Source organism: Antedon bifida, chromosome 3 (genome assembly GCF_963402885.1).
Source record: "Antedon bifida chromosome 3, ecAntBifi1.1, whole genome shotgun sequence".
Lineage (NCBI taxonomy): Eukaryota > Metazoa > Echinodermata > Crinoidea > Comatulida > Antedonidae > Antedon > Antedon bifida.
In genome coordinates this window covers 16564977-16591517 of record NC_136228.1, presented here as the reverse complement: position 1 = coordinate 16591517, position 26541 = coordinate 16564977, and the positions used below count along the sequence as shown (strand labels likewise).

At 31.5% G+C, this 26541-nt stretch overlaps 3 protein-coding genes and 1 long non-coding RNA gene across 4 annotated transcripts in view; all 4 read left to right on the top strand.

Annotated features, from left to right (window-relative positions):
• The window catches only part of LOC144838177 (uncharacterized), a 204084-nt gene that overhangs the window by 11189 nt on the left and 166354 nt on the right, over nucleotides 1-26541 (top strand). The window lies entirely within an intron of this gene.
• The window catches only part of LOC144837921 (uncharacterized), a 163034-nt gene continuing 138507 nt past the window's right edge, over nucleotides 2015-26541 (top strand). Inside the window, exons 1-3 of the mRNA XM_078693250.1 lie at nucleotides 2015-2222; nucleotides 2318-2389; nucleotides 3686-3899. Of these exons, the coding sequence (XP_078549376.1) occupies nucleotides 2067-2222; nucleotides 2318-2389; nucleotides 3686-3899 (442 nt within the window). The 5' untranslated portion in view covers nucleotides 2015-2066. The remainder of the gene's footprint in view (nucleotides 2223-2317; nucleotides 2390-3685; nucleotides 3900-26541) is intronic.
• Nucleotides 4460-26541, top strand: part of LOC144837941 (uncharacterized) — a 35956-nt gene continuing 13874 nt past the window's right edge. Inside the window, exons 1-2 of the long non-coding RNA XR_013611571.1 lie at nucleotides 4460-4633; nucleotides 5074-5115. This is a non-coding gene — a long non-coding RNA (uncharacterized LOC144837941). The remainder of the gene's footprint in view (nucleotides 4634-5073; nucleotides 5116-26541) is intronic.
• On the top strand, nucleotides 6512-10684 carry LOC144837164 (uncharacterized). The gene is made up of 6 exons (XM_078692178.1): nucleotides 6512-6545; nucleotides 6662-6688; nucleotides 7596-7652; nucleotides 8897-9439; nucleotides 9606-9663; nucleotides 10314-10684. Exons 1-5 carry the CDS (start codon nucleotides 6512-6514, stop codon nucleotides 9623-9625), a joined length of 681 nt encoding a protein of 226 aa, XP_078548304.1. The 3' UTR covers nucleotides 9626-9663; nucleotides 10314-10684.

The following is a 26541-nucleotide window of genomic DNA, read 5'->3' as shown; positions in this document are numbered from 1 at the left end:
GGAAAACATGTGTATCAATATTTTGCCATTGAAAACAGCCAAGAAACGACAGATAAGAGCTTTGGTGATCTCAAACAAGTTATTGATGACCTTAAGAAAGCTTTAGAAAAGGAAATTCCTTTAAAGTGGATGCGTTTTAGATGTGGACTAGATGATCTAAGGAGAGAAAAACAGCCCTCTTTTTCTTTGTGTTCTTTAGAAGAGGTAAATGTTATTTTTTATCATTCTTCAGAACATTTTTGGAAATAATATTTTATAGAATAAACACTTTCAGTCAGAAAGTCACAAATATTTATCAAGTATCTATTAAAAAAAAAAATATAATTTTAAAAATGATCTTTATACTGGAATTTGTCATAACCAATTAAATAACAATATTCAAGATCATATTTTCATCTTTTATATATGTTGCCATTGTTTTATTTCTAAATCGTTACTAAATACTGACCTAATAAGTGAAAAAATTGGGGTTTTTTTTCGTCCCACTATCAAATAACATTGTTTTTAAGTATAAAACATGCACACAAATTTAAAAAAAGTATACTTTGTATAATTATTTATTATTACATAAATTATATGAATTTTAGCAATAGCATTTACCTAAATACTAAAATTATCCTCCCTTAACCAAGTTAGTATGTAATACTATATACTCAAAACAATGCCGGTATGATTTCTTATTTTAAAGGGTAATGCTGGCAATATGTATTGTCAGCCAGAACATGTGGGTATACCCCTGTGAGAATGATCGCTGTTTTTGTGTCCATGTCTTGCTATCAAACTTCTTAGTGAACCCTTTTGTTTATTTTGGTAACATTTATTTATATTCACTACACTGGATAACCAAAAAGTGTTATTTACTCAAAAAATGTATGCTGTTAAGGACAAAAATAATGTTGATAATAAATATATACCTACATTTAAAAAAAAATCTGATTAACACTAATTTTTAAAGCTCAAAACGCTGGCAAGTAATAATGGTATTGTTGACAAAAAAACCAAATCAGTTCTGCTTATAAACTTGCACGATCATGGTGAAATTGTTTACATGCCTGACAACGAATTACTAATCAATAAAGCAGTGTTAGATCCGATGAAACTGGTTGAAATTGTTACTGCATTTGTAACTGTGGTTCCCTCAAAATCTGTAAGTAGACTCATGTAATGTCTTGCATTTGAAAAACGTGTTGCAGTAATATAATTATTCCTGTTCTGTGTTAAATTTCTTGCTTAAGATGTTCTATATTTAAGTATGCTGGAAGGCATCATTTGCAAGTGACTAACGTTTTAATTATGTTACTTTCATTGTATTATAATTGAAAAAGTAAAAAGCACAGCAACAAACTACTGTAATTTCACAATGATAATACTGCATTATACATTGACATTTATTCATGTTATAAAAGTTTACTTTATTTGTTGACTATTTCCCTGTATCCCTCTTGATTCCTTTCTGCCACTCTGTAATAAAAACAGAAAGTAACAATTTTTTTTTAGTACGGTATGTTTAATGAATCTTATGATAAGCTTGACAAGGGCATACTGGAAGAAAAGTTGTTGCGAAAATTATGGAGAGATAGTAATGTTGACAAAGGAAAGAATTTTGAGTTCCTTGTAGCACTGATGATTCAATTAGGTTTCATTTGTAAAAGGAAGACAACCAGCAGCCAAGATTTGGGAAGTACATCTACAGTAGGTTTTGTTTTCTAACATGTTATGTTTTGCATGAAGCTAATGTGAAAAAAACGATTTTTTATATGATACATAATTGGTAAAATTTTACATACAATTTCTAATTATTTGTAGCGTTATGACGTATTTTGATTAAACTTTCTGCTGAAAGATGTTTTTAACATGTACATGAAATTAGTTTTCTTAAAAGAAATTTAAATGGCATTTTTACAAATCAACAATTTCAGGAATCTGTTGGAAAGCAATCATTTTTTGTGCCACTACGCCTTGCTTTCAAGACAGCAAGTGAAGTGAAAGCAGTGCCTGATGAATTTCCAGCTATCAGTATCTATTACGACTTTAAGGGATATCTGCCAGATGTATTGTTTCCATATATGATTATTGATTTCCTCAACAAATTTCAAAAGAAAGGAGTTGACCCAATACTCTTGTATAATCATGCTGAACTTTACTTCGACCAAGATCATGATGTAACTTTATCTCTTGTCAAATTCATAACTAAGGAGAATGAGCGAAAGTTCTTGTTAAAGGTACTGTATCATTCAATATCTTGTGAATAAATCATAATTTAATCTATTCATAAACTCAAATTCAAATATCAAAACATCACTTTCCTTTTTTTCAGGTGACTATTAAAAGAACTCCTGCTCTTAATGAAACAAGTAATGAGGAACCCTCTTCTGAAGCATGTAAAGAGGTTGGTTATTATTTCATATCAGTTTGGAGAACTACATATTTTTTATAGATGCTTTGGTTGATTTTGAGATTGTTATAGTACGACATAAAAAAATAAAATAAATAAAATAATTTAAACATTTAAAATAATTTTTGTGTAATGCGTTTAGCCGTTTCATTGTCTTAATTTGTATTTGACGTTGTAATTCTGTAGATTGGTTTAGTTTTCAATAATTAAAAAAACATCTAAGCCCACTATTGCTAAGATCTACCATATCGTTAAAACTTTATTGATTTCAGTTAACGTTATTAATTAGAAAGCCACTCCGAGAGTGCATTCCTCCGCCTACTGTAAAATTCTCCTACATAAGATATATATATAGTTGTGTGTGTCTTAATGCTGTTTGTGATTTAGGCTAATTTCACTACAAGCATGCGTATGCGAGTTTGGTGTAATGGTTATGTAACAAGCCTTTCAATTAACAATAGCTTCAGTTGACTAACAATAGAACAGCAACGCGAAAATCAAACGAGTGAATTTGAAAAGAAATAGGTTTTTTAAACTACTCGCATCAAAAAACATGCACATTCAATCAAATTATGTTTTAAAATTACAAATCACAAATTATAACTCTTGGACAAGTAGTTCTTGAGAAAATGCAATTTGCAGTTTACTTGTTACTTTAAGACTGCTCGCCGGCTTTTGAAAAATTCTGTCCTATCTTTTAACACTAGCAGGTCTGAAAAGTATACTAAAAAGTGGTCCAGAATTGGGCCCATGGTTCCAAATGGTCACAAAATTTAATGGAATGGTCCTTGACCACATATCTATTCATTTTGGTAAAGATCTTGTAATTACTTTTGAGTAATCCTGCTAACAAACAAACAGACAGACAGACAAACACACACGATCGATTACATATACCTCCTTGGCGGAGGTAAATTAATTATGATATAATATAACATTGCTTAGTAACAATTGATATAAAAACATCTTTAAAATTTAATTATAAAATGATAAAATGTTAATATAATATCAATTTAAAGTACAAGCAACTTAAAGTACAGTTTTCACAACTAGTTGTTATTGACTTTTTTATTATATAACATTAATTAATAACAAATGATTTATAAAAACGTCTTTAAAAATTCACTTTAGAATTGTATTTTAGATATTTTATTTGTTATTGTTTTAGTTTTCTCTTTTATTGTATTGTAATTATTAGTGAACACAACATTTTAAGAATTTGTGCTGCTGATTCAAAGTTGCTACATAGTATAGTTTTAATTGCAGTTTGCCATTCAATTTATATTTTAGGTTTTGTTAACAATCCAGAAGTCATTTGCACCTTCTAAAGATGGTGGTAGAAGAGGGATTCAATATGAGAGATGCATACTTTGTGAATGCAGTAATACATCAGAAAAGAAGCACATTCAAAATCTTGAATATTTCCAGTATAGAAAGTTAAAATGCACCACAACTGGCGCGACATTTTCAATGGATGTTTCACGTTACCAGCGGCTATTTGGAAGTAAGAGTAATATATATATATACAAGTTTATTTTCATTATTTATTTGACCAATAAACAATAAACTAAATGATTATTATTTAATTTAATTAAACAAACACATACAAATTAGTAAATATCTTCAATTTGCTATTAGCTGTGATATCTTCATACCTCGTACCAGTAGTAGTACTGTTAGAATCATTATTGATAATCTATACATTGTTACAACATGCTGCTATTAGCTGTGATATCTTCATTCCTCTTACCAGTAGTAGTACTATCAGAATCATTATTGATAATCTATACATTGTTACAACATGCTGCTATTAGCTTTGATATCTTCATTCCTCTTACCAGTAGTAGTACTAATAGAATCATTATTGATAATCTCTACTTAGTTAAAATATTAAAATATTAACAATCTATTTGTTAATGTCAAGATAGTTAAAATTCAAAAATGTGAATGTTGGAGGTTCAATATTATAAAACTATTTATTTTTTTTATTTGACAAGAGTTTAATATGTTGGCTGTTAAGTTTGAATCTCATTAGGATGCAACACAAGAATGTAGGCACAACAAGTAATTTAACCAATGGCAAGTGAATAAGCTCAGATGAGCTGTGCATTGCATTTTGGTGTGCATCCATGAGATACTTTGCTGGACCCAATGGTGTCCACTTACAGGAGGTTCAACTAATATTTTTTATTTTATTTGCAGATGAAACAGAAAGAAAAAGAAGAAATTCAGATGAAGGTAATTGATTGAAATAAGTAGATAAATTTTGCAAAATGTTGTACTTTTATGGACTCAATGATATTTAATTATAATAAAGTATTTGCCTTTGTTAATGCTGTGCTGCCCTCAATGACGATTGTTTGGATCTCTAGGATGCAACACAAGAACGTAGGCACAACAATAGTAATTTGACCAATGACAAGTAAAGGATTGGATAAGCTCAGATTAGCTGTCGCTTGTTGTAGATTACTTGCATAGCAATTTTATCTTTGTGTCTCAAGTGATTATAGTTAAACATGGTATGCAGTGCTCCTCCCCTCCCTTAATAAACACTCAATTGATACTATCAGCTGAATCTGTCATAAGTAGGCACTTTTATAAGCAGATACTTTTCTGGACCCAATGGTGTCCACTTACAGAAGGTTCAACTAGTGTAATATTTTTCATTTTATTTGCAGATGAAATTGGAAAGGGAAGAAAAAGAAGAAAAAGAGACCAAGGTGATTGAAATATTATATATCAGATAAATAGATTATTTTAAAAAAAATTTAAATTGTAAAAACTATGTTTTACTTTTATGAATGATAATTAACTAGTATTATAACATGGGTTCAAAGATGTATAGTAGCCAATCAGATGCGCTGAAATGAATCACATGGCGCTCTTTATTTTTTCACTATCATGCGATCACTGAAGTGGAAAAAAAGCATAACACCACTGCGTGTAAATCATATGGCAGAGTATTACCGATCGTGCTAGGCATTGTACCATTTTCTAGGCTAGACGGTGATTTGGTCGGCAAGCAAAGTGGTGATTGCTGCTCCTTAGGCCTTGTCGGTGATTTGGTCGCCGAGCAGAGTGGTGATAATAATTCATAGACCCATGTTGTAAAACAAATAACGCACAATTCTAAGTTTGTGCGTTACTGGAGATGCAACTCTCTGGTATTAAAAATGTTGTGCAACATACACCATTGTAAATACCCTCAAGTTTGCCGCATCTCCTCTAACGCACAAATTTAGACTTGTGCGTTTATTTGTATAATAAATTATTTGTCTTTGTTAATATCAATGAATTTTATTTTAGCATAAGATGGGTACCATGATTTATTCAGTGCATACATGTTCTAGAAATGGATATGTGTATATGGCACGTCATTGTGAGAGTCTAACAAATACGCAGAGTATTTATATTATAATATCATGGACTTATAAAGCTCTGTATGTTGTGAAACCTCTCAAACAGTAGAAAATTGAGGAAAAAAACTAAACCCAAACCTAAGTATGTGATATGCCCTTGCAATGTGTGACTTGGCCCGTCATCCCCGACTCGAGTGCTTCCTACCCTAGTAAACAGAATATAACTATAACAAGATATCAAATTTATATTCATGAAAGTGTTTTGGTATTGCGACTCGTAAACAAGCTTAAATTTGGTAAATCACAAGGTCAAGATGGTATAACTTCTACTATGCTCAAGATAACTGCTACATTTATTGCTGAGCCGCTTTCAAAATTGTTTAATTTATCCCTCTCAACCGGTACCATTTCCAATGACTGGATGAAGGTCAACGTAATTCCTTTCCATAAATGAATTGGTATAGACAATTTTAAGTAGCAAATTTATATTAATGGTGGTTTTCATCGCTGTTGGTTTTGATCAAATAATAAAAATTAAAATGATGAAGGAAATAACAGAATGTGATGATGATCTAAAACACTTCAATGGTTTATAAAATACTTTGCTGCTTTTATTATAACATTTGAACATGTGATAATGTGCTGTTGTGTTGGCAATATAGAATTTGTATAGCATCCATTGAATTCATTTCATTTCATTCATTTTTTTCATCAAAAAAAAAAATTATAAAACATGTAAAGATAAAATGCATAAAAGATGAAAAGGATCAACAACAAAAAGCTAAAAGCTTGTACAGGGTTGAAGACCTAAAACAGCTAATAATATAATAGGAAATATACAATATATTAAAATATATATATATATAAAGTAACATTATTTCATTATTGTATATTTTATTTGTTACAGATGATGTGGGGACAAGTTCAAATCAAGGTATGTTATATTAGGCCTATGTGTCGCTAATGTGATGTGCCCACATATGGACATGATGATGTCATATCACTACCATATTTGGGTATATCACTCATATTTGGGCACATCACACTTTTTTGTCAAATTTGTTTGATAGTGTAGACAGAGAGCTTTCAAGTTCAATATTGAATATCGAAACGTAGCAGGCTATAGGCGCTTGACCTTTGACAAGATCGCCTAAAATTTATAAATTAAACTTACGATACTTATTATTGTATATTCAGGAATAGCCGCTCCATAACCTCTTTGCTTTTCTTCTTTATATCTATATTTTATATTTTTTAATTTTTTAATTTATACTAACAAATATATTTTTATTAATATTATAATCATAACAATAAATATTTTTTAAAATATATATAAAATATTATTTATCGCATAATATACAGTCTAGGATAATTATTTGATATACAAAATCATTACACCCAACTACTATCTTCATCTCCTATATACGGAACATCATTTGGATAATAGAACAAATCACATATCTACACATAATCAAACATCGTATACTCTATCTCTAACAATATTTCAATCTTCTATCGACTAAAGCTGAAGTATAGTCGTTATCTCGGGACCGTTCTATGGTTACCACCAGGTAGGCTTACTTAATCAAGGCTTCTATGAATGGATGTACTGGTTGGGAGCAGAAAAGCTAGTAGACCATACCCGGTACCGTTTTGATTACGATCAATCGGGAAATTACCTCACGACATCACACTTTTTATGTCAAACAAGTTTGATAGTGTATTAGTAATGCACTACTTTCTTAATGATCAAATCTCGATCATCCAGTGTAAAAGTGCCATGTATATAAACAAATCCTAACATACTTTAAACATATACTTCTCATTTTTATCATTTTTAGGTAGTAGTGATGAGGATGAAAGAGAAGGAACATCACAGAGTCACCAACAAAGTGAAGGTAAGATACTAGTAGATAAAGATAGTGATATTGTGGAACAATCTTCCTGATCCTATTAAAAATGCATCCACTATCTATTTCAAAACCCATCTTTTTTCTTTGTAATTTCTTTCTGTTTCTTCTGTCAGTGCTTTGGGACAATCTTTTGATTGTATAAGCGCTTTATAAATCGAACAACACACACACACACACACACACACATAATGATGATGAACAAGATTATAATAATTTTAAATTAAAAAATTTAAGTTGGTTATAATGATGATGATAATATACTCTCTCTAAAATTTATGATCATATTATTATAGCACCAAGAATATAATGTTGATTATTAAGTTTAAAACTAGACTTGAAATTGATTTGTGCAAACCCCAAAAAAAAATGTTTGTGAAAATTTGTCATGTTCAAGATTTGTGGTTATTTTTTACCTGTTGGAGTTTTTGCATCAAATGACGATAGTACTGTACTTACACCAAATTTAGAATTGTTTATGGTCATCATGGTCTAGATGGCAAAGACAATTAGACTCATGTAACAGATGATTGGGTCTAGGCTAGCCTATAGCTAGTAACAGGGGTACCCATTCAGTAATACTAGTACTATACTAGTTTACTACAGTAGTACTAGCAAGGCCTATCCTGCATGGGACACATAGTATCATCACAGACGCATTCAATTCGAACCTGAACTAAATAAACTAGCATTAACACAAATGCATAAAATCAACAGTTCAATTGAGAAATAGTTTTACAGCAATGCATTAATCTTTGTTGGGAACACATTGGGAAAGCAAAACCAAGGACATGCCTCTACCCGCCCGTGGCTTACGTACCAGCCTAGCTATGGCTGACTTCAGCCAACTACTGTCAAGTCCTTAATTTTAATTGTTTAATATACCAAAACTTGCCACATATAGCCAAGTCTAGAATGACACACATGTGACTGTCAATTTTTCCAGAACTTACAATATCAAGTTTTCCAAAGTTTACCGTAGTTTGATATTTATTATTGAACTTGATCTGAACCTGACATAATTCCACAATATTTTTATTTTTAAATAGTAGAGTGGAGAGAGAACATAACACAAATTTAACATTTACCTCAATTACTTTTTAATTTGTTTAATTTTTTTATGCTTTTACATTTTGTTGATAGTCTATACTTATAATTAAACAAACAAATTATTTTCATTTTGGAAATAATAATAAAAAATAATAATAAATGTGCTATAATTTTATTTGCAGACAGGAACACAATTGCAGAATCGAAAACTTGCGACAATTTCCAAGATCTAAAAGCTGGTCTCAGTGGATGCTTTGACGGTGAAAAATACCGTTGGCTAAGATTCCTACTATTTTCTCACTTGAGTGTCAGTGAAATTAAAAATCCACATTGCAATGGACATGAATTGCTCAATGCACTTGAAGACAAAGGTTTAATCTCACCAACCAATGTTAACTTGCTGTTAGAGGTTACAAATACATCTGAAATCCAACAGGCCAAAGATCTTGTATCAAAGTATATGACAAACAACAACATTCAGAATAGACATACTGGTAAAGCTAAGTTGTCACCTTACAGGAAGCGACTGTTCAAGGCCCTGAATCAAGTTGACCCAGATGCATTACATAATGTTACTGCTTACTATAAATTGACAAAATATAACTTCTCCAATGTATGGGATGCAGTTCTCCGTCTGGAGATTGAGCAAGAATTATCTGATGATTTAGACAAAATACAGATGTTTGCAGGTCGTCTTAGCAAAATAGCAAGTAACATACTACTTGGTAATGGTATGCATATATTCTTTGTTTTGTATTAAGTTATTTGTAAAGTTATTGAATCTTTCATTCTTAAACAGTTTCAGTAATTGTAATTTGATTCAAATTAATAATATCTGGTTTTTTTTTTATTTAATAAAGTTGATTATTTACATTAAATGATTATTTGTAGGCGATAGTGAGAAGAAGTGAGGCAGCATCATCAAGTCACCAATGTGAACAAAGTGAAGGTAAATTATAAATATTATACAAGAATGGGAGAAAAACATAAAAAAGTTTAAAAAAAGAAAGATTATATGAATATAATGACATAGAAGTTGGTGATATTGAGGATGATATAACTCTAAAATTTAGGATTTATAAAACACAGAATATAATGTAACTTATTATTATAGGAATAAAATAATTAGAGTGAGTAGTTTTTTTGTAGTTGTTTCTAAAAGCTGATTATAGATATAGAAAATTGTTGAATTGAATTAATATTATAATCATATTCAAGCAATGATTATTATTATTATTAAACAATAACAATGCTGAATTTATTACTTTTATTACTAAATGATTTTGTGGTTTTTCATGAATTTTTATTCATAATCTTAAAATTGTGATTATGATAAGAATGCTACCTACTGAATTTATTACAAGAAATTGAAAATGATTTTGTGGCGTTTCATGAATTATACTGCAATCTTATTCAAATAATGATTATGATTTCAACAATAACTATGATGCTAATCTACTGAATTTATTACATTGGAAAATATTGCTGGTGTTTTATGAATTTATATTCATTATTCATAATCTTAAAAAACAATTACAATTTCCACAATAATCATAACTGTTATACTAAATTTATTGATACTGTTTTTCATCCGTATAGATCTCTCAGAGGATGATGAAGACTTAAGTCACAGACTTAGCCCAATGATGCAATAAACACGAACATTCTATTCATACAAGTATTAGACAGCGTTAAAGTGTTGAAAACTGATACCAGTACAATCTACCTGTTAACTCTTTTATCTGCGAATTGAGTAGCGATTTGGTTGCGATGTAATGTTAGCGTGTCATACTTCAATGTACAAACATATATTTCCCCTCGTTTTATGGGGAAGTATCCCCTGAATAGGGGTGTCCTAAAGAAGGGATTTACTCCAGTAGTAAAGAGGAGGGATGTGTCCCCTGAATAGGGGTGTCCTAAAGAAGGGGTTTACTCCAGTAGTAAAGCGTAGGGGTGTGTCCCCTGAATAGGGGTGTGTCCGCTTAATAGGGGTGTCCTAAAGAAGGGGTTTACTCCAGTAGTAAAGAGGAGGGGTGTGTCCCCTGAATAGGGATGTGTCCCCTAAATAGGGGTGTGTCCTCTAAATAGGGGTGTGTCCCCTGAATAGGGGTGTCCTAAAGAAGGGATTTACTCCAGTAGTAAGGAGGAGGTTCTACTGTTGAAAGATTTATTATAAGATTTCAGTGTACTAAACGGATGGTACATGAATGTTAGTAACAAAAGAAAGACAGCAAAACAAAATAACAATACTGGAATATTACAAAAATTAACAGTATAAGGCCTACAAAGATTTATTATAAGATTTCAGTGTACTAAACAGTACATGAATGTTAGTAACAAAAAAAAGATGACAAAACAAAATAACAATACTGGAATATTACAAAAAATAACAGTATAAGGCCTACAAAGATTTATTATAAGATTTCAGTGTACTAAACAGTACATGAATGTTAGTAACAAAAAAAAGATGACAAAACAAAATAACAATACTGGAATATTACAAAAAATAACAGTAGGCCTACAAAGATTTATTATAAGATTTCAGTGTACTAAATGGTACATGAATGTTAGTAAGAAAAAAAAGATGACAAAACAAAATAACAATACTGGAATATTACAAAAAATAACAGTAGGCCTATAAAGATTTATTATAAGATTTCAGTGTACTAAATGGTACATGAATGTTAGCAACAAAAAAAGATGACAAAACAAAATAACAATACTGGAATATTACAAAAAATAACAGTAGGCCTACAAAGATTTATTATAAGATTTTAGTGTACTAAATGGTACATGAATGTTAGTAACAAAAAAAGACAACAAAACAAAATAACAATACTGGAATATTACAAAAAATAACAGTAGGCCTACAAAGATTTATTATAAGATTTCAGTGTACTAAACGGTACATGAATGTTAGTAACAAAAAAAGATGACAAAACAAATAACAATACTGGAATATTACAAAAAATAACAGTAGGCCTATAAAGATTTATTATAAGATTTCAGTGTACTAAATGGTACATGAATGTTAGTAACAAAAAAAGATGACAAAACAAAATAACAATACTGGAATATTACAAAAAATAACAGTAGGCCTATAAAGATTTATTATAAGATTTCAGTGTACTAAATGGTACATGAATGTTAGTAACAAAAAAAAGACAACAAAACAAATAACAATACTGGAATATTACAAAAAATAACAGTAGGCCTACAAAGATTTATTATAAGATTTTAGTGTACTAAACGGTACATGAATGTTAGTAACAAAAAAAAGACAACAAAACAAATAACAATACTGGAATATTACAAAAAATAACAGTAGGCCTATAAAGATTTATTATAAGATTTCAGTGTACTAAATGGTACATGAATGTTAGTAACAAAAAAAGATGACAAAACAAGTAACAATACTGGAATATTACAAAAAATAACAGTAGGCCTACAAAGATTTATTATAAGATTTTAGTGTACTAAACGGTACATGAATGTTAGTAACAAAAAAAAGACAACAAAACAAATAACAATACTGGAATATTACAAAAAATAACAGTAGGCCTATAAAGATTTATTATAAGATTTCAGTGTACTAAATGGTACATGAATGTTAGTAACAAAAAAAGATGACAAAACAAGTAACAATACTGGAATATTACAAAAAATAACAGTAGGCCTACAAAGATTTATTATAAGATTTCAGTGTACTAAACGGTACATGAATGTTAGTAACAAAAAAAGATGACAAAACAAATAACAATACTGGAATATTACAAAAAATAATAGTAGGCCTACAGGCATGTGGGTATAAAACATTGCTAATGTTCCTGTAGGCATTACCTATTGCTATATTTAGAGATAAGACCATTTTAACTGTTTTTATATTTTGTTGTGCATTTATATTAGAGTCTCTAGGTTGAGATTACAGGCAAAAATCAAATGACAAACATACATTTTTTTAATAAGAATTGATTTAAGTAAGAAGAATATGTGCTACCCCAGACCTCAATGCCATAAACGAATAATGGATTAATAAATGAATTGTAGATTATAATTAGGATGTATTGAGGAACAAATTATCTCAACTTAAATAATATGCCTATTTTTTTTCTTACATTTTGAAATAAACTATGAATATTATTTTTCCATGAAAGAAATTTATCAAACAAGACTTAATCTACTTCATTTATTGCATTCTCTCCAATTAAGAGATCCAATTTTGTTTAAAGTGTTTCTTATGTTTTTGAAAAATAATCCAAAGGTCAAAGTTCACTCTTGATTCCCCTTTTTATTAAAAACAAAAATGTCCCCCTGAAGGAATTCAACCTTGCTTGTCAAATGAAACGACAACATTATAGTACAGTACAGTAAATGAACTGAGTTTAAATATTAAAAATAAAGAGGCAAAATACCTAGGAACTGGAAGTAGTTGGAATGTCTTTCAATTTTTTTTAACGTGAGAGAACCAGTTAATTATATACTTTGTTAATTTATTTTTTATATATGCAGAATTACAAAAACAAAACGGGACAAAAATATATGCAAATGAGACCAGGTAAACGGAAGAACAGAATCAGAGCCATATATATAAAGTCATAACTATATATATGGCTCTCAACAGAATTAAATCCTTGCGCCCTCTAATCCTTCCCCTTACCATACTAGACATAGACACAACTTTGTTGAATCTCACTGTGCTACTAAACACCACTTCTCTAGCCCTGTTCCATATTTGATCCGATTATTAAACGAACAATGCTTAAATCTAAATTAATGTTTGATAAATGATTGTTTATAGTGTTCAATTTTTTTGTACAGTAATTATATTTTTTATATGAATTAATTTTTAAATGTCTGTTTGGTAAATGAAATGTTTTATATTTTGATATTTTTTTACTTTCAATTCAATTTTGTAAATTAAAACTCAATTCAGTATTTATGCTGCTATGTTTTATTGTTATTCATATTTTTTAATAAATACTAAATTATGAATGAAAAACATATTTGTTTATTTGTAAGGATAGTGTTTTTTGAAGAGGGAGATTTTAACATCGAGGAGGTCATTATATCAAATTGTACGTGCTAGCTATTGTTAAAAATGTATTGTTTATTATAGGAATAATATTATTCATTTCACCAACCCGCCGCCGAAAATCGAGTAATAAAGTTCTTCGATATAAATATTGCAGCGATAAAATGTAGACAAATTGTGATTGCGCCCTCTATAAAAAATAAAGTTTATCACCCCACCAGAATTGAAGAATGACAAAAACAAGAAGTAAGTTTTGTTTCATTATTATCATACCATATCATATACGGAATTCTTTATACTGTATTGTTTTAATAGCAGGTCTTTATTTGGATCTTATATTCGTATCCTAGGATATAGGCCCTACCTAGCCTAGCTAGCTAACAAACTATTCTAGGCCTAGGGCCTAGGCCTCCTAGGCTTAGCCATCTACGTACTGACTACACTACTACGGTACTAGGGGCCTACTACTAGCCTAGGGGCGCTAGTTCCGTTTCGCACCTGTCTTTTATTTCGACTCCAAGTGTGTTAAGGCACTTTATCCTCAATATCACACCTTAGAATTAGACTTACTTACGTACTTTTAGTTTTACAATGGAGAATCACAGAAAAAGTAACAAATAAATCCTTTTAATTTAGATGTGTTTCTTGCACATGGGCGGTTTGTGAATTTCACATAGGGCCTAGGCCTACTCCATGTTCAATATTGACGTTTCTATGGAGCGCCAAAAGAGCAACTATAATAGAGGGCTAAAAAGGCAGTGGAATGCGCATATTTAATGCATTTTTTGGTGAAAATTACGTTCAATTTCAATATATTTTGTCAATGTCAATACAACTAAAATGTTATTGTTACTGTTGAAACTGTACATGGTTTTCGTTGACTTTTAAGAATAAAAATTGACAATTTCATCATCATAAGATGTACTGTAGGTTTATCGCATTTTCTTGCTATTACGTCTGTTGCTACGTCTGTTATTATTATTGAAAAGCCAAAACATGTTGATTTTAATTCTAGAATACAGAAAACTGTTTCAAAAGAGGCCTAGGCCTACTTACTATAACCTCATTATGCGAGTTTGTGTAGAGAAAGCGGTGCCAGATTGGAGCCATGCAAGAAAATGCGGTTGATCACTGTTTTTGCGATATGAACAAAAATTCAAAGTCCTTATACAATGACGTCACACCAGCACCCCATTGGCTGATTATGACGTAATGTAATTTTACCGTACCTTTAGTAAAGAGAGGTTAGGATACGGTACCGTATCTTTAGCCACGGCGTAGGTTGATATACCTCAATGATCTAAATAATATCCCTCTTAGTCATAGTCCCAGGCATGGACTAATTAGATGCTGATTTAGGGTCGGTTAATGTTCTTTGAAAACCGTACATTATCAGCAGTAACATGTAACAACTTTTTTATTGACAAAAAAATTGGAAATTAAATGTGTATTTCATAAATAGATGCATTAAAATTAGACGCATTCCACTGCATTTTTAACCCTCTATTATAGTTGCTCTTTTGGCGCTCCATAGAAATGAAAATATTGAACTTCGTGTATGCGAAATTCGCGAACGGTGTGCGAGAAACACGTCTGTAAAATCATTAAAAAAAAGAAAGAAAAAAAAAGAATTATTTGTTACTTTTTATGTGATTCTTCTTCATAAAAGTACTTATGAGGCCCAATTCTAAGGTAAATTAAGTAATGTATTTATGATATAAATGTTCCATTTAATTAATATTTATTTTTTCTACACATAGATATATAGTCGACTCCGCCTAAGTCAAATCTAAGGGGACTAGTATAAAACTTATGCTATTATGCTGTTATGCGAACTTCGACTTACAGATTTGTAAAAAAAAATGCTAGGCCTAGGCCCACTCACTAGCCGCACTACGGCTAAGCCTAGTAGACCCTGTCACGATCGCGGCCCACACGATGAGCCTTCTTGAATTCAGTTTGCTTAGCTAGCTAGGCCTAATAAATGCTAGGCCTCCTTTATCGGCAATGACAAACTGTATTTTTTTTATAACAAATACATTTCGGTTCTTTTTCGAAAACGGTATCCATTATTTATTGCCATCTGTCTAGCACAAAATAGGTACCCACAAAACGCCGCTCAATTTCTCAACGCTAAAACAACTCACAGATATATACAGTACTAGCGCGAGTTATAGGACGCCGCCTATGCTACAACCTGCTTGAGAGAACCGATATGCACATTATCACCTCTGTCGTTTGTTTATCGAATTACATACATTTCATCGGCTTTTTTTATCGCGTTGTTGCCGCATGATTTGTGACTTCGACTTATACGATATAAATCACTAAAGAATGTGTGTATTCGGACCGCAAAAAGACGTCGACTTAGACGAATTTCGACTTAGAAAAATTCGACTTACAAATCAAAATTACACAGTAATGTATAGGAAAGAATTGGGACTTTCATAAAAATTCGACTTTCGCGATTATTCGACTTACGCGAATTCGACTTAGACGGAGTCGACTGTATTATTAAACTATCCTTCGTGAAAACACGTCAACAATGTGCTTTTTTTTCGGCAGTTTTTACTAAATAAATTGCATAAAACAAACAATTAAATATCCAAATAGCATTTAATATGATGTTAGCATGTAGTTGATAACATTTTTTATCATGAAAACACTACAGGTGGTCCAGGCTTAGATTACCATCACATACATCCCAACTTATGGTGGCGCCCTACCGCATGGACAATATTAAAGTTACAGGGAAAACCGCGGATTACTCATTCTTCTGATATTCTTTAGTAAAAACAAAATTAACATGCGTTTTCAGTGGATTTCAGGACACTATGTTAATTAAAGAATCGTACCTCCTGAACGGAGGATCGTATTTAAAACCGCACTAACTATTGGTTTACAAAGATATCAGTCGCCTTTTATTTTGGTATTTGTATGGCACGCCACAATCTATCTGCTATGCCATGCTTTTGATCATTTTGAACTAGGGTTAGGTAGTGGCGTTGTTAACCCACTCACTATAGTTCATCCTATTCATTTTCACTTTGGTAATAGAAGTGTACAATGATTGACAGAGTATTGACTAAGTTCATTTTATTTAATATTATCACTCTGTGCAAATATAACCAAAATGGTAATTTATAGTACAGAGAGTTATAAATGGCTGTGTGTTCTATTTATTATCTTTGTTTAACATTAGAATACAATGTTAATATTAAATCTACTGTTTAAGATTATCTGATAACACATTGTATAACAGGAACTCAATAAACAATACAAACAAATCATTAATAACAATTTCTACCCTGGGTTTCTGTATAAATGAACTTTTTATCATATTGTTACTAATGATTTGTTTGTTTTGATTATTGAGTTCCTGTTATACAATTTGTTATAGATAATCTTAAACCAGAGCAATATGTACAAAAAATATATTTAGATTATAAAGATAATAAATGTTTGCTGAAGTCTTATGACTGTATATAGCCTCTGCACCAGACCAGATCAAATGTGAGATAACAAATTACCTATCAGAGGTCCCTGTAGCCCAAAAGAAGATTAACCAAAAATAAGACCAATTTTGACAAATATAGTGACCCATGAAACCCAAAGAAGAGAGCACATCAACCAGATCTAACATGGGATACCCCATAAGACTAAATTAAGGTATTATGAATACCTGTTTTAACGTGTGCGGACTTGTATCAGTAAGGATGACACAATTGCAGCAAATGCATAAAATGTCTTTAAAACCCAATTAGTGATATGACTGGAAACCTTCTTAAACAAATTAATTTGAAAAAAATAAAAATTACAGAGTTATTTGTCTAAAAAATATAATTTGTTATAAACTAGAAATCTAGCTAGTCAACAGCAAATACAGTGTGTGGTATGTTTAGACAGTAGACACTAAAAAAAAAAAAAAATTTGTATGGGAAATCTTGATAGCCTAAATACTTTTGGGAAATTAGAAGGTGACCCAATGCAAACTACACAAGTTTAGAAGAAAATAAAGTGAAAAGGCTTTGCCACTATGGCTACGTTGAGAAACACCCTCATGACATTATTTTAAAGAAATTTAATTTCTTTATTGTAGGAACAAAACCCATTTTGAGTAAGAAATAGAAAAATATGAAACTAGAGAACTAAAAGAGGATAAATTATGTGTTTACTAATTTTGCTCTAGATAACACACTCAATTTTTGACAATTTCATAGCTAAAACAGTTTTTTGTCAGAGATTTTTCTTATGAAAGAAATTAATTGTTCAGTAGGAGTTCGATCAGGAATTGTGTTTCAGAATCTTTTTAGCCAGGGTTGTTTTTGTACTTGAGAAAAATGTTATGGAGATTGTCAACAAGCTTACATTGAGAAAAACAAGGGGTCTGATTATTATTAATGACTTGCTTTGTGTTTGCCTGTTGCCCCTAGATACAGGCAAACAAATCCTCAAAATCATTATCGTTAGTTTAATATTAACTTTGTATTTAAACAAAAGATAAAGTAAAAATCATCTGATTGTTTGAAACATGTATAAAGGTTATAGAAATGTTTGGTTATTACTTTATGATCCATTTATTAATAGACTAAAATGCACTGCTTCCCCAGGGCTGTTAGACAGGGTATTTGTGTGGGGTATTGTACTACCTTACTTTATGATCCATTTATTAATAGACTAAAATGCACTGCTTCCCAAAGGCTGTTAGACAGGGTATTTGTGTGGGGTATTGTACTACCTTACTTTATGATCCATTTATTAATAGACTAAAATGCACTGCTTCCCCAGGGCTGTTAGACAGGGTATTTGTGTGGGGTATTGTACTACCTTACTTTATGATCCATTTATTAATAGACTAAAATGCACTGCTTCCCCAGGGCTGTTAGTCAGGGTATTTGTGTGGGGTATTGTACTACCTTACTTTATGATCCATTTATTAATAGACTAAAATGCACTGCTTCCCTAGGGCTGTTTTAGTCAGGGTATTTGTGTGGGGTATTGTACTACCTTACTTTATGATCCATTTATTAATAGACTAAAATGCACTGCTTCCCCAGGGCTGTTAGTCAGGGTATTTGTTTGGGGTATTGTACTACTTTACTTTATGATCCATTTATTAATAGACTAAAATGCACTGCTTCCCCAGGGCTATTAGTCAGGGTATTTGTGTGGGGTATTGTACTACCTTACTTTATGATCCATTTATTAATAGACTAAAATGCACTGCTTCCCCAGGGCTGTTAGACAGGGTATTTGTGTGGGGTATTGTACTACCTTACTATGATCCATTTATTAATAGACTAAAATGCACTGCTTCCCCAGGGCTGTTAGTCAGGGTATTTGTGTGGGGTATTGTACTACCTTACTTTATGATCCATTTATTAATAGACTAAAATGCACTGCTTCCCTAGGGCTGTTAGTCAGGGTATTTGTGTGGGGTATTGTACTACCTTACTTTATGATCCATTTATTAATAGACTAAAATGCACTGCTTCCCCAGGGCTGTTAGTCAGGGTATTTGTTTGGGGTATTGTACTACTTTACTTTATGATCCATTTATTAATAGACTAAAATGCACTGCTTCCCCAGGGCTATTAGTCAGGGTATTTGTGTGGGGCATTGTACTACCTTACTTTATGATCCATTTATTAATAGACTAAAATGCACTGCTTCCCCAGGGCTGTTAGTCAGGGTATTTGTGTGGGATATTGTACTACCTTACTTTATGATCCATTTATTAATAGACTAAAATGCACTGCTTCCCTAGGGCTGTTAGTCAGGGTATTTTTGTGGGGTATTGTACTACCTTACTTTATGATCCATTTATTAATAGACTAAAATGCACTGCTTCCCTAGGGCTGTTAGTCAAGGTATTTGTGTGAGGTATTGTACTACCTTACTTTATGATCCATTTATTAATAGACTAAAATGCACTGCTTCCTTAGGGCTGTTAGTCAGGGTATTTGTGTGGTTTAGGCCAACTTCGGCCACAGACAATTTCGGCCACAGACATAATACTACAATATCTATGGAACGCCCATAGTGCCATTGATAGGGGAACAATGACACATGACAATATAATACAGGATTATCGATTCCATTGCGTTATTTTTTTTTTTTTTTTTTTTACACAAGAAAACACGGACACGGACAAACTTGGCAATTATGCGTGTAAAATTTTACCTAATAAAATGAACTTGAACTATTAGTAAAACACCACTACCCAAGAGGAATTATGTGAGCATTGAAGAATTTTGTTGTTAGATAATATGTGTCTCTGAACAGGCTCAGAATGAATTTCTGACTGTGTGCGTCATGAGAAGGTACGTGCTGGAAAACCCCTGTTGATTTGCCCGTTGCATTTTGCCGGGGATTCCCCATTTCCGTAGTACTACCCTATTTATCTTCATTTCCCTACGTCGTCCGTAATATTGGGCCGAACTTTGAAATAACAGTGTGAAATGAATTTTTGAAATTGTTGTTTTACTGACTTACTTAGCATTTATTGAAAAATAATACAATTCAACGTTTTGCTCAATATATTTATAGCAGCAATTATTAATTGATAATACTAATAGGCCTACTAATTAGTTTGGGGACTTCCTCTGACGTTCGCATTGAACACAACAAATGCTATCCTTAGTCGCATTTTTATCCAAATTATTACTCATTTTGTTTGTATATTGATATGATATGTTCATTTATTCTGTGCATGTTAAAATATGTTATTATTTTTATGTTGGGTCTGATATGTTCCTTTTATTTATGCACATGTGTTCTTAAGACATGACCTGTTGAGCTCCATGATAAAACATTGAATTACTCCTGTATTGTATTAAAAACCAATCAGAAGAAGATGACAAAGTTTTATTAAATTTATTTTTTTTATCACTAATTTTCTTCTTGATTCTGCTTGTATTTATGTGTGAGTTCCTGATATTCCTCTTTCCTTTAGGTCACCTCAGCAATGGAAGGAAAAATAAAATTTCTTTTTTTTTCTTAGAATTTCTTCTTTCATAGCCAAACTATTAATACGAGAGTATTTAACTGTGTCACTGACAGTTGAATTTGTTTTTCGCCAAGACTTCCAGCAGACTAATAAAATACAACTTTACTCCATGATACAACCAAACTGGAATGGAAACAACAAATCTAATAAATGCAAATTGTAGTGGAATAAAGTTAAGAATGATAACACTGTAATGCAATAGTAATAGTCATAAAAATACTATACAACAAAGCATTAGATGCGATAACTAATACTAGCAAAAACAATAGCACGGTCTAATTATGCGTGAATGGCGCGCCATAGAAATCTGTTGTGGCCGAAACTGTCTGTGGCCGAAACGGTCATATGCCATTTGTGTGGGGTATTGTACAGTAGTAGAACAAAGACAACAGATATTTTCACAACACATATATTTTTTGGTTTAATATTTAGTTCTGTAGTTATAATGCTTTATATTTCACATGACAGAAGATTGTAAAAATCTGTTAAATCAGTAAGTTTGTCTAATACCTGCATAACATAATGTCAAACTTATTTTGGTAGAAATACACCAGGAGTAGATCCAGTATTTAGAGGGGTGTGCTAATATTAGACTGGCGAAAGAAGCCTAGGCCCCGTGGTTATATTACCTGCATAACATATTGCCACACTTATTTTGGTAGAAATACACCAGGAGTAGATCCAGTATTTAGAGAGGAGGACTAATAATAGACCGGGGAAAGAAGCCTAAGCCCCATGGTTATATTACCAGCATAACATAAATGTCACACTCATTTTTGAAGTTTAAAGTATTTTGTTGCTCCTATACTTTGCATGCGTTAATGGAGATAATTTTGACATAATTTCATCTGTATATCACATGACTTTAACCCAATGTCGCAACTCTTTAATTTTATCGCTCTGGCTCCGCCCATAATGTTTCACGTTCGTTTACATTGGTCGAATAGGAATTATGATATCTTCCTAACACTATCTTTGTTTATATGAAGTTTGCAAACGATAGATAGGTAAACAAGACTTATATTTTCTATTATAGGTTAGCATACAAGACTGATTGGGAAGTCATGTGACGCACAGAAGCAGTGACAATTATAAACACCTAATAGTCAAGTAGCGTCTGTTGATGTAGAGCTGTTCAGTCGGACTGACGGACCAGTGGATGGAGGACCGTTTCCAGAGATGCGTAATCCTGCAGAGTAACTTTATGGTTACCAACAATTCTGTTGTTCAATAGTATTGTGAGTTTTTATGTTATTATTTATTTTTTTAATATTTCATAAAAGGTGTACAGTAATTTGAGTTATAAAAATGGTCATTTGTTATGAGAATTACACCAGTAGCCAGCTAGTAACAATGTAAAACTTTGGTTTAGTGGTTTATTTCCAAATGGGGAAGGTCGGATTTTTGTCGAAGGGAAAAGTTATTCATATTTTAAGTAAAGTCTAGTTATTTTGATTTCAGTACTACATATGCTAGCTACTAAGTGTATCCTTACCATTTGATTGGCTGTATTTCATATAACGAGTTCATGCATTATTTTATCCAATTCCAATGACTATTGCATGATCAACTTTTTTTAACATTTTGAGAATTTTGGGTGGTGTGCTAAACTCTTAAATGTTTTTTTTTTAAAGCCTATTTAACTAGGCTCTGTCTCATTGAATAGAACAGTAAATCTTATATAACAATATTGTTACAGGGTTGGGTAGGTTTGGCCAGTATGCGTTCATTTTTATGGCCAGCGGGCGTTCCTGATATTCATTTTGAAATTATCAGTATTTTAAATTTTGTTAGAAATTTGTCAAATAATATTTTATTGCTATATTTAATGTAATCCTAGAAATATTATATAATATCTCTATGCTGTATAATTTAAGACAATCGAGTGAGTGTACTGTTACAATAAGAAATTTATATAAATTTTAATTTTACTTTTTATTTTCTATGCTAAATATTGTTACCACGTGACGTGTATACTTCATTTTGAGTGGTTTGAATGAACTTTGCTTTATATAGTACAGAATATTTCAGAGTTTATACTTAAATATATTTTTTTTAAATATATTTTGCCTGTTATTAATATTAGTTTTCATTTGTATAATAATAATAATTTTTGAACTGGTATACTATTCCATTGTTTATATTTCCTGTACTTTGATTGCAATACTAGTGATGAATGAGACAAAAAAAATACAACATTTGCTGCGTGTTAACACATGTTAATGATGTTATTTTGCAGCAAAAAAACACTAAAATGGCAGAGGAAACAGTTCAAGGTAATTGGCTTAATCAATACACTGATCAATACCATAATTAATGTACTTTTTTAAATGAATATTGAAATGTTTCAACATACCCAATTAAAAAAAAACAGTCCGTTTTCGAGTTCAATCTTTTAGAGAGGTTGGAGTTTCATTTTCAACGAAAGTATTTATTTGATTGATAAGCCAAATTTCTAGTCCTAATGATTTGAGATTCAACGGGTTTTGCTTTCAATTGTATAATAATATAATTATATATATATATAAATATAATATTAAGTATAATTATGAATTCACCAACACTTTCAGGTTCAGGCCCAATAACAATGATCCCGGGCCCGAGTTTTTGTAGACCGGACTTCCATGCACAGCCACATATTAAGGAATATGAATCTCTTTATGATTTTAATATGGTTCGAAATGATATTACACAACAATGATTAGACAGCAACTGTGCAAGAGTCCAACTAATAAAATCGGAATGATCAATTAATTGAACATTAACAGCATAAGGCCCATACACTAGGACGATAACGATCGACGATAAATAGACAAATGTGCATTTTTAATACATAAACCAAAAGAAATATAAACAATTCCTTTGATGAAAATTATATTTTCACACGTCCAATCAAATGACGTCATGATTAGTAAGACCAATAATATCGTGACAATACAGCGATTTTATTGTTTTTATTTATCATGACGTCATTTGATTGGAATTTGAAAAACATTATTTTTATCAAAGACAGCATAAATGATTATCCTATAGGTCTAGAACGAAAACCTTTCTAATTTCTTTTGGTTTATGTAAAAAAAATGCATGCTATATATTTATCGTCCGTCGTTATCGTCATAGTGTAATTGGGCCTTTTTACAAAAAAAAAATAAATTGATTACGAAGTTACATGTCATTTTCACCTACTGCTTTATCTGACATCATATTACCTACCCTAACGTATTGTGATCTATTACTGAGGAAGTCCAACACCCAACTACAAATCGGTAAAGTTACACCCAATTCATGCATCTTGTCAAACAGTCTACGTGGAACCACTGTGTTGAATGCCGAGCTGAAGTCAATAAACAACAGCCTAACATATCGCTTCTCACGGTCCAGGTGTTCTAGTACTATGCAACATGCATGTGACCGCATCTTCAGTAGACCTGTTTGAACAGTACGCAAACTGATGCTGGTCGAAACCAACGGGGAGTAACTTTTTCAGATGATTTAGAACCAAACGCTCGAAGCATTTCATTACAGCCAAAGTAAGGGCTATTGGACGATAGTTGTTCAGTGTATCAATGGATGCTCTTTTAGGTATAGGTACAATATGTGCATTTTTAAACGTATCAGGGACTACATGAGTCCTTAGAGACCGATTGAATATATACGTAAATATAAACGCGAGTTGATGGCAACACTCCTTTAAAATACGAGAGCTTTTTTGATGCTTGAATAACATACGAGTCTCATACTCAGAAATCTCAAATGGAGTATTGATATCTGACTTATTAACAGTGATGTCATTATCATCATAAGGAGTTTCGAAACGACAGAAGAACGTATTTAGATTGTTAGGCAAGTTAACATCATTTGAATTAATATTTACTGACATCGTGCAATAGTTTGTCATATTATTTACACCTTTCCAAATTTCGGACGAGTTGTTGGATGAGACATCCCCTTCTAATTTTTCGGAATAATTATTTTTCGCGCTCTTTATACCTTTCCGCAAGTCATATTTTGATTTCCTAATTAACTCTATGTCACCTATATTGAAAGCGGAATTCCGTTTATAAATTAATTTCTTAACTGTAGAACTAAACCATGGATTTTGATTAGGGTATGTACACCCTAATCTTTTACCTTCGCTCCTACAATTGTATTATCTTATACCAGGGGTGGATCTAGTCATTTTTATTTGAACTTTATTAATTGCATATAAATGTAAATGTAATTTTTTTTTTTTTTAGATTGTCAATATGGGACAAACAATTTTTTTTTTCTAGATGCCCGGAGATAGAATCTGAAGCGTTTTGGCCATTTTGTCATATAATTGTCTAAATATTTGTTGATATAAAGTTTGTGGTACACCATGTACATAAGTTCGTAAAAGAACTGTTGAGTTTCTCGACGTTTCGATCAATATTTTTTTATCATCCTCAGGAGAGAGAATGCAAAAAGTCAAAACTGGGTGGGAATATAAGTGGAATATGGTATATAAGTATAGTTTGGTTTTAAAGCCTGTTTTCTTGTCGATGTAACGTTACAGCGAGTTTCGTTGATTTGCGTTGAATTTTCAAATTATTAAAGTTGAAAAAAATAATAACGATGATCGATCCGGATTGGTGATATTCACATTTTTACATGATTGTTTCTTGGATCTCACGAGCGTTGAAGTGACACGAGGAAGTGTTGCAGAACCAAGACTGGCCACGGCAGCTGTGGTCGCGTGGAAATTGAAAAAGTTATGGGTTTTGATGCTTCAATCCAGCCTAGGACATGTTTTGGCTGATTAATCTAGGCTCTACACTAAAGACACATTAAAAACACAATGACATTTAAAAGAATATATATACGACCCCTCCCCCTAATTTTCCCCTTTATACAACTTCCCAAGCAAATAGTACAATGCAAAGCAGTACTTAATATTTGAGCAGTTAAATTATTGAAAAATTGAGCTTCAGAAAACAATAATACTATAGAGTACACACAGAATAATAGAATAGTTCCTAGTTCCTTATTCAAATTCAATTAAAGGGACACAAATAAAATGATTTTATTATGTAATAACTGTCTAATTGAGTTATTACATCAACATGTACTTCTTCCGGTCAAGTTCAACAACATGTTATGCATTTACGCCCTCTACGGCGAATAAGTAACTGGCTTTACGAACGTTATAACACTTGACCTACTTATTTTTAAAAAGATTTTGATATGGATCGATTACCCTTGACCTACTTTACCATTTGCCACCCCAGTTCCGCAAACTTTTTTGCATCTACACCCTCTACGGCAAATAAGTAACTGGCTTTACGAACGTTATAACACTTGACCTACTTAATTTTTTTTAAATATTTTGGTATTCAAAAACGATAATCAGACATTAACCATCCATGACAATAACCACCCATTATTGACTGTACCATTGTTAGAGTAGGGGTTAAAACAATGTAGGTGTTGGCTTGTTTTTTATCTAGCACTACAATACACTTTGGTTACATTGCTAGTTCCTAAAACACCTTAATTCCTCCACATACTCAAGCAGATGATTCTTATTTCGCTTTGGGGTGGTTTTTTTTCTCATTCTCACAGATTTCCTCATCTTAATTTTTTTTTGTATTATTTAATTTCCAGGATAATATCACTCGTTGAGTTTTTCTATACATATATATATAAATCTGGTTTATTTTTTTATTTAAATAATAATTATATGTTTTATTTGTTATAGGCTATGTTGAGACATCAAGACCAAATCTAGGTATGTTATAATATTAATGGTAATGATGTAGATTAAG

What these genes read in the sequence shown, in the direction of transcription:
- LOC144837164 (XM_078692178.1), top strand. Translation starts at nt 6,512, where the DNA reads ATGAAAAGGATCAACAACAAAAAGCTAAAAGCTT. An exon ending in GGGGACAAGTTCAAATCAAG is followed by an intron (nt 6,689 to 7,595) that starts GTATGTTATATT and finishes TATCATTTTTAG; the next exon opens with GTAGTAGTGATGAGGATGAA. An exon ending in AGCAAGTAACATACTACTTG is followed by an intron (nt 9,440 to 9,605) that starts GTAATGGTATGC and finishes GATTATTTGTAG; the next exon opens with GCGATAGTGAGAAGAAGTGA.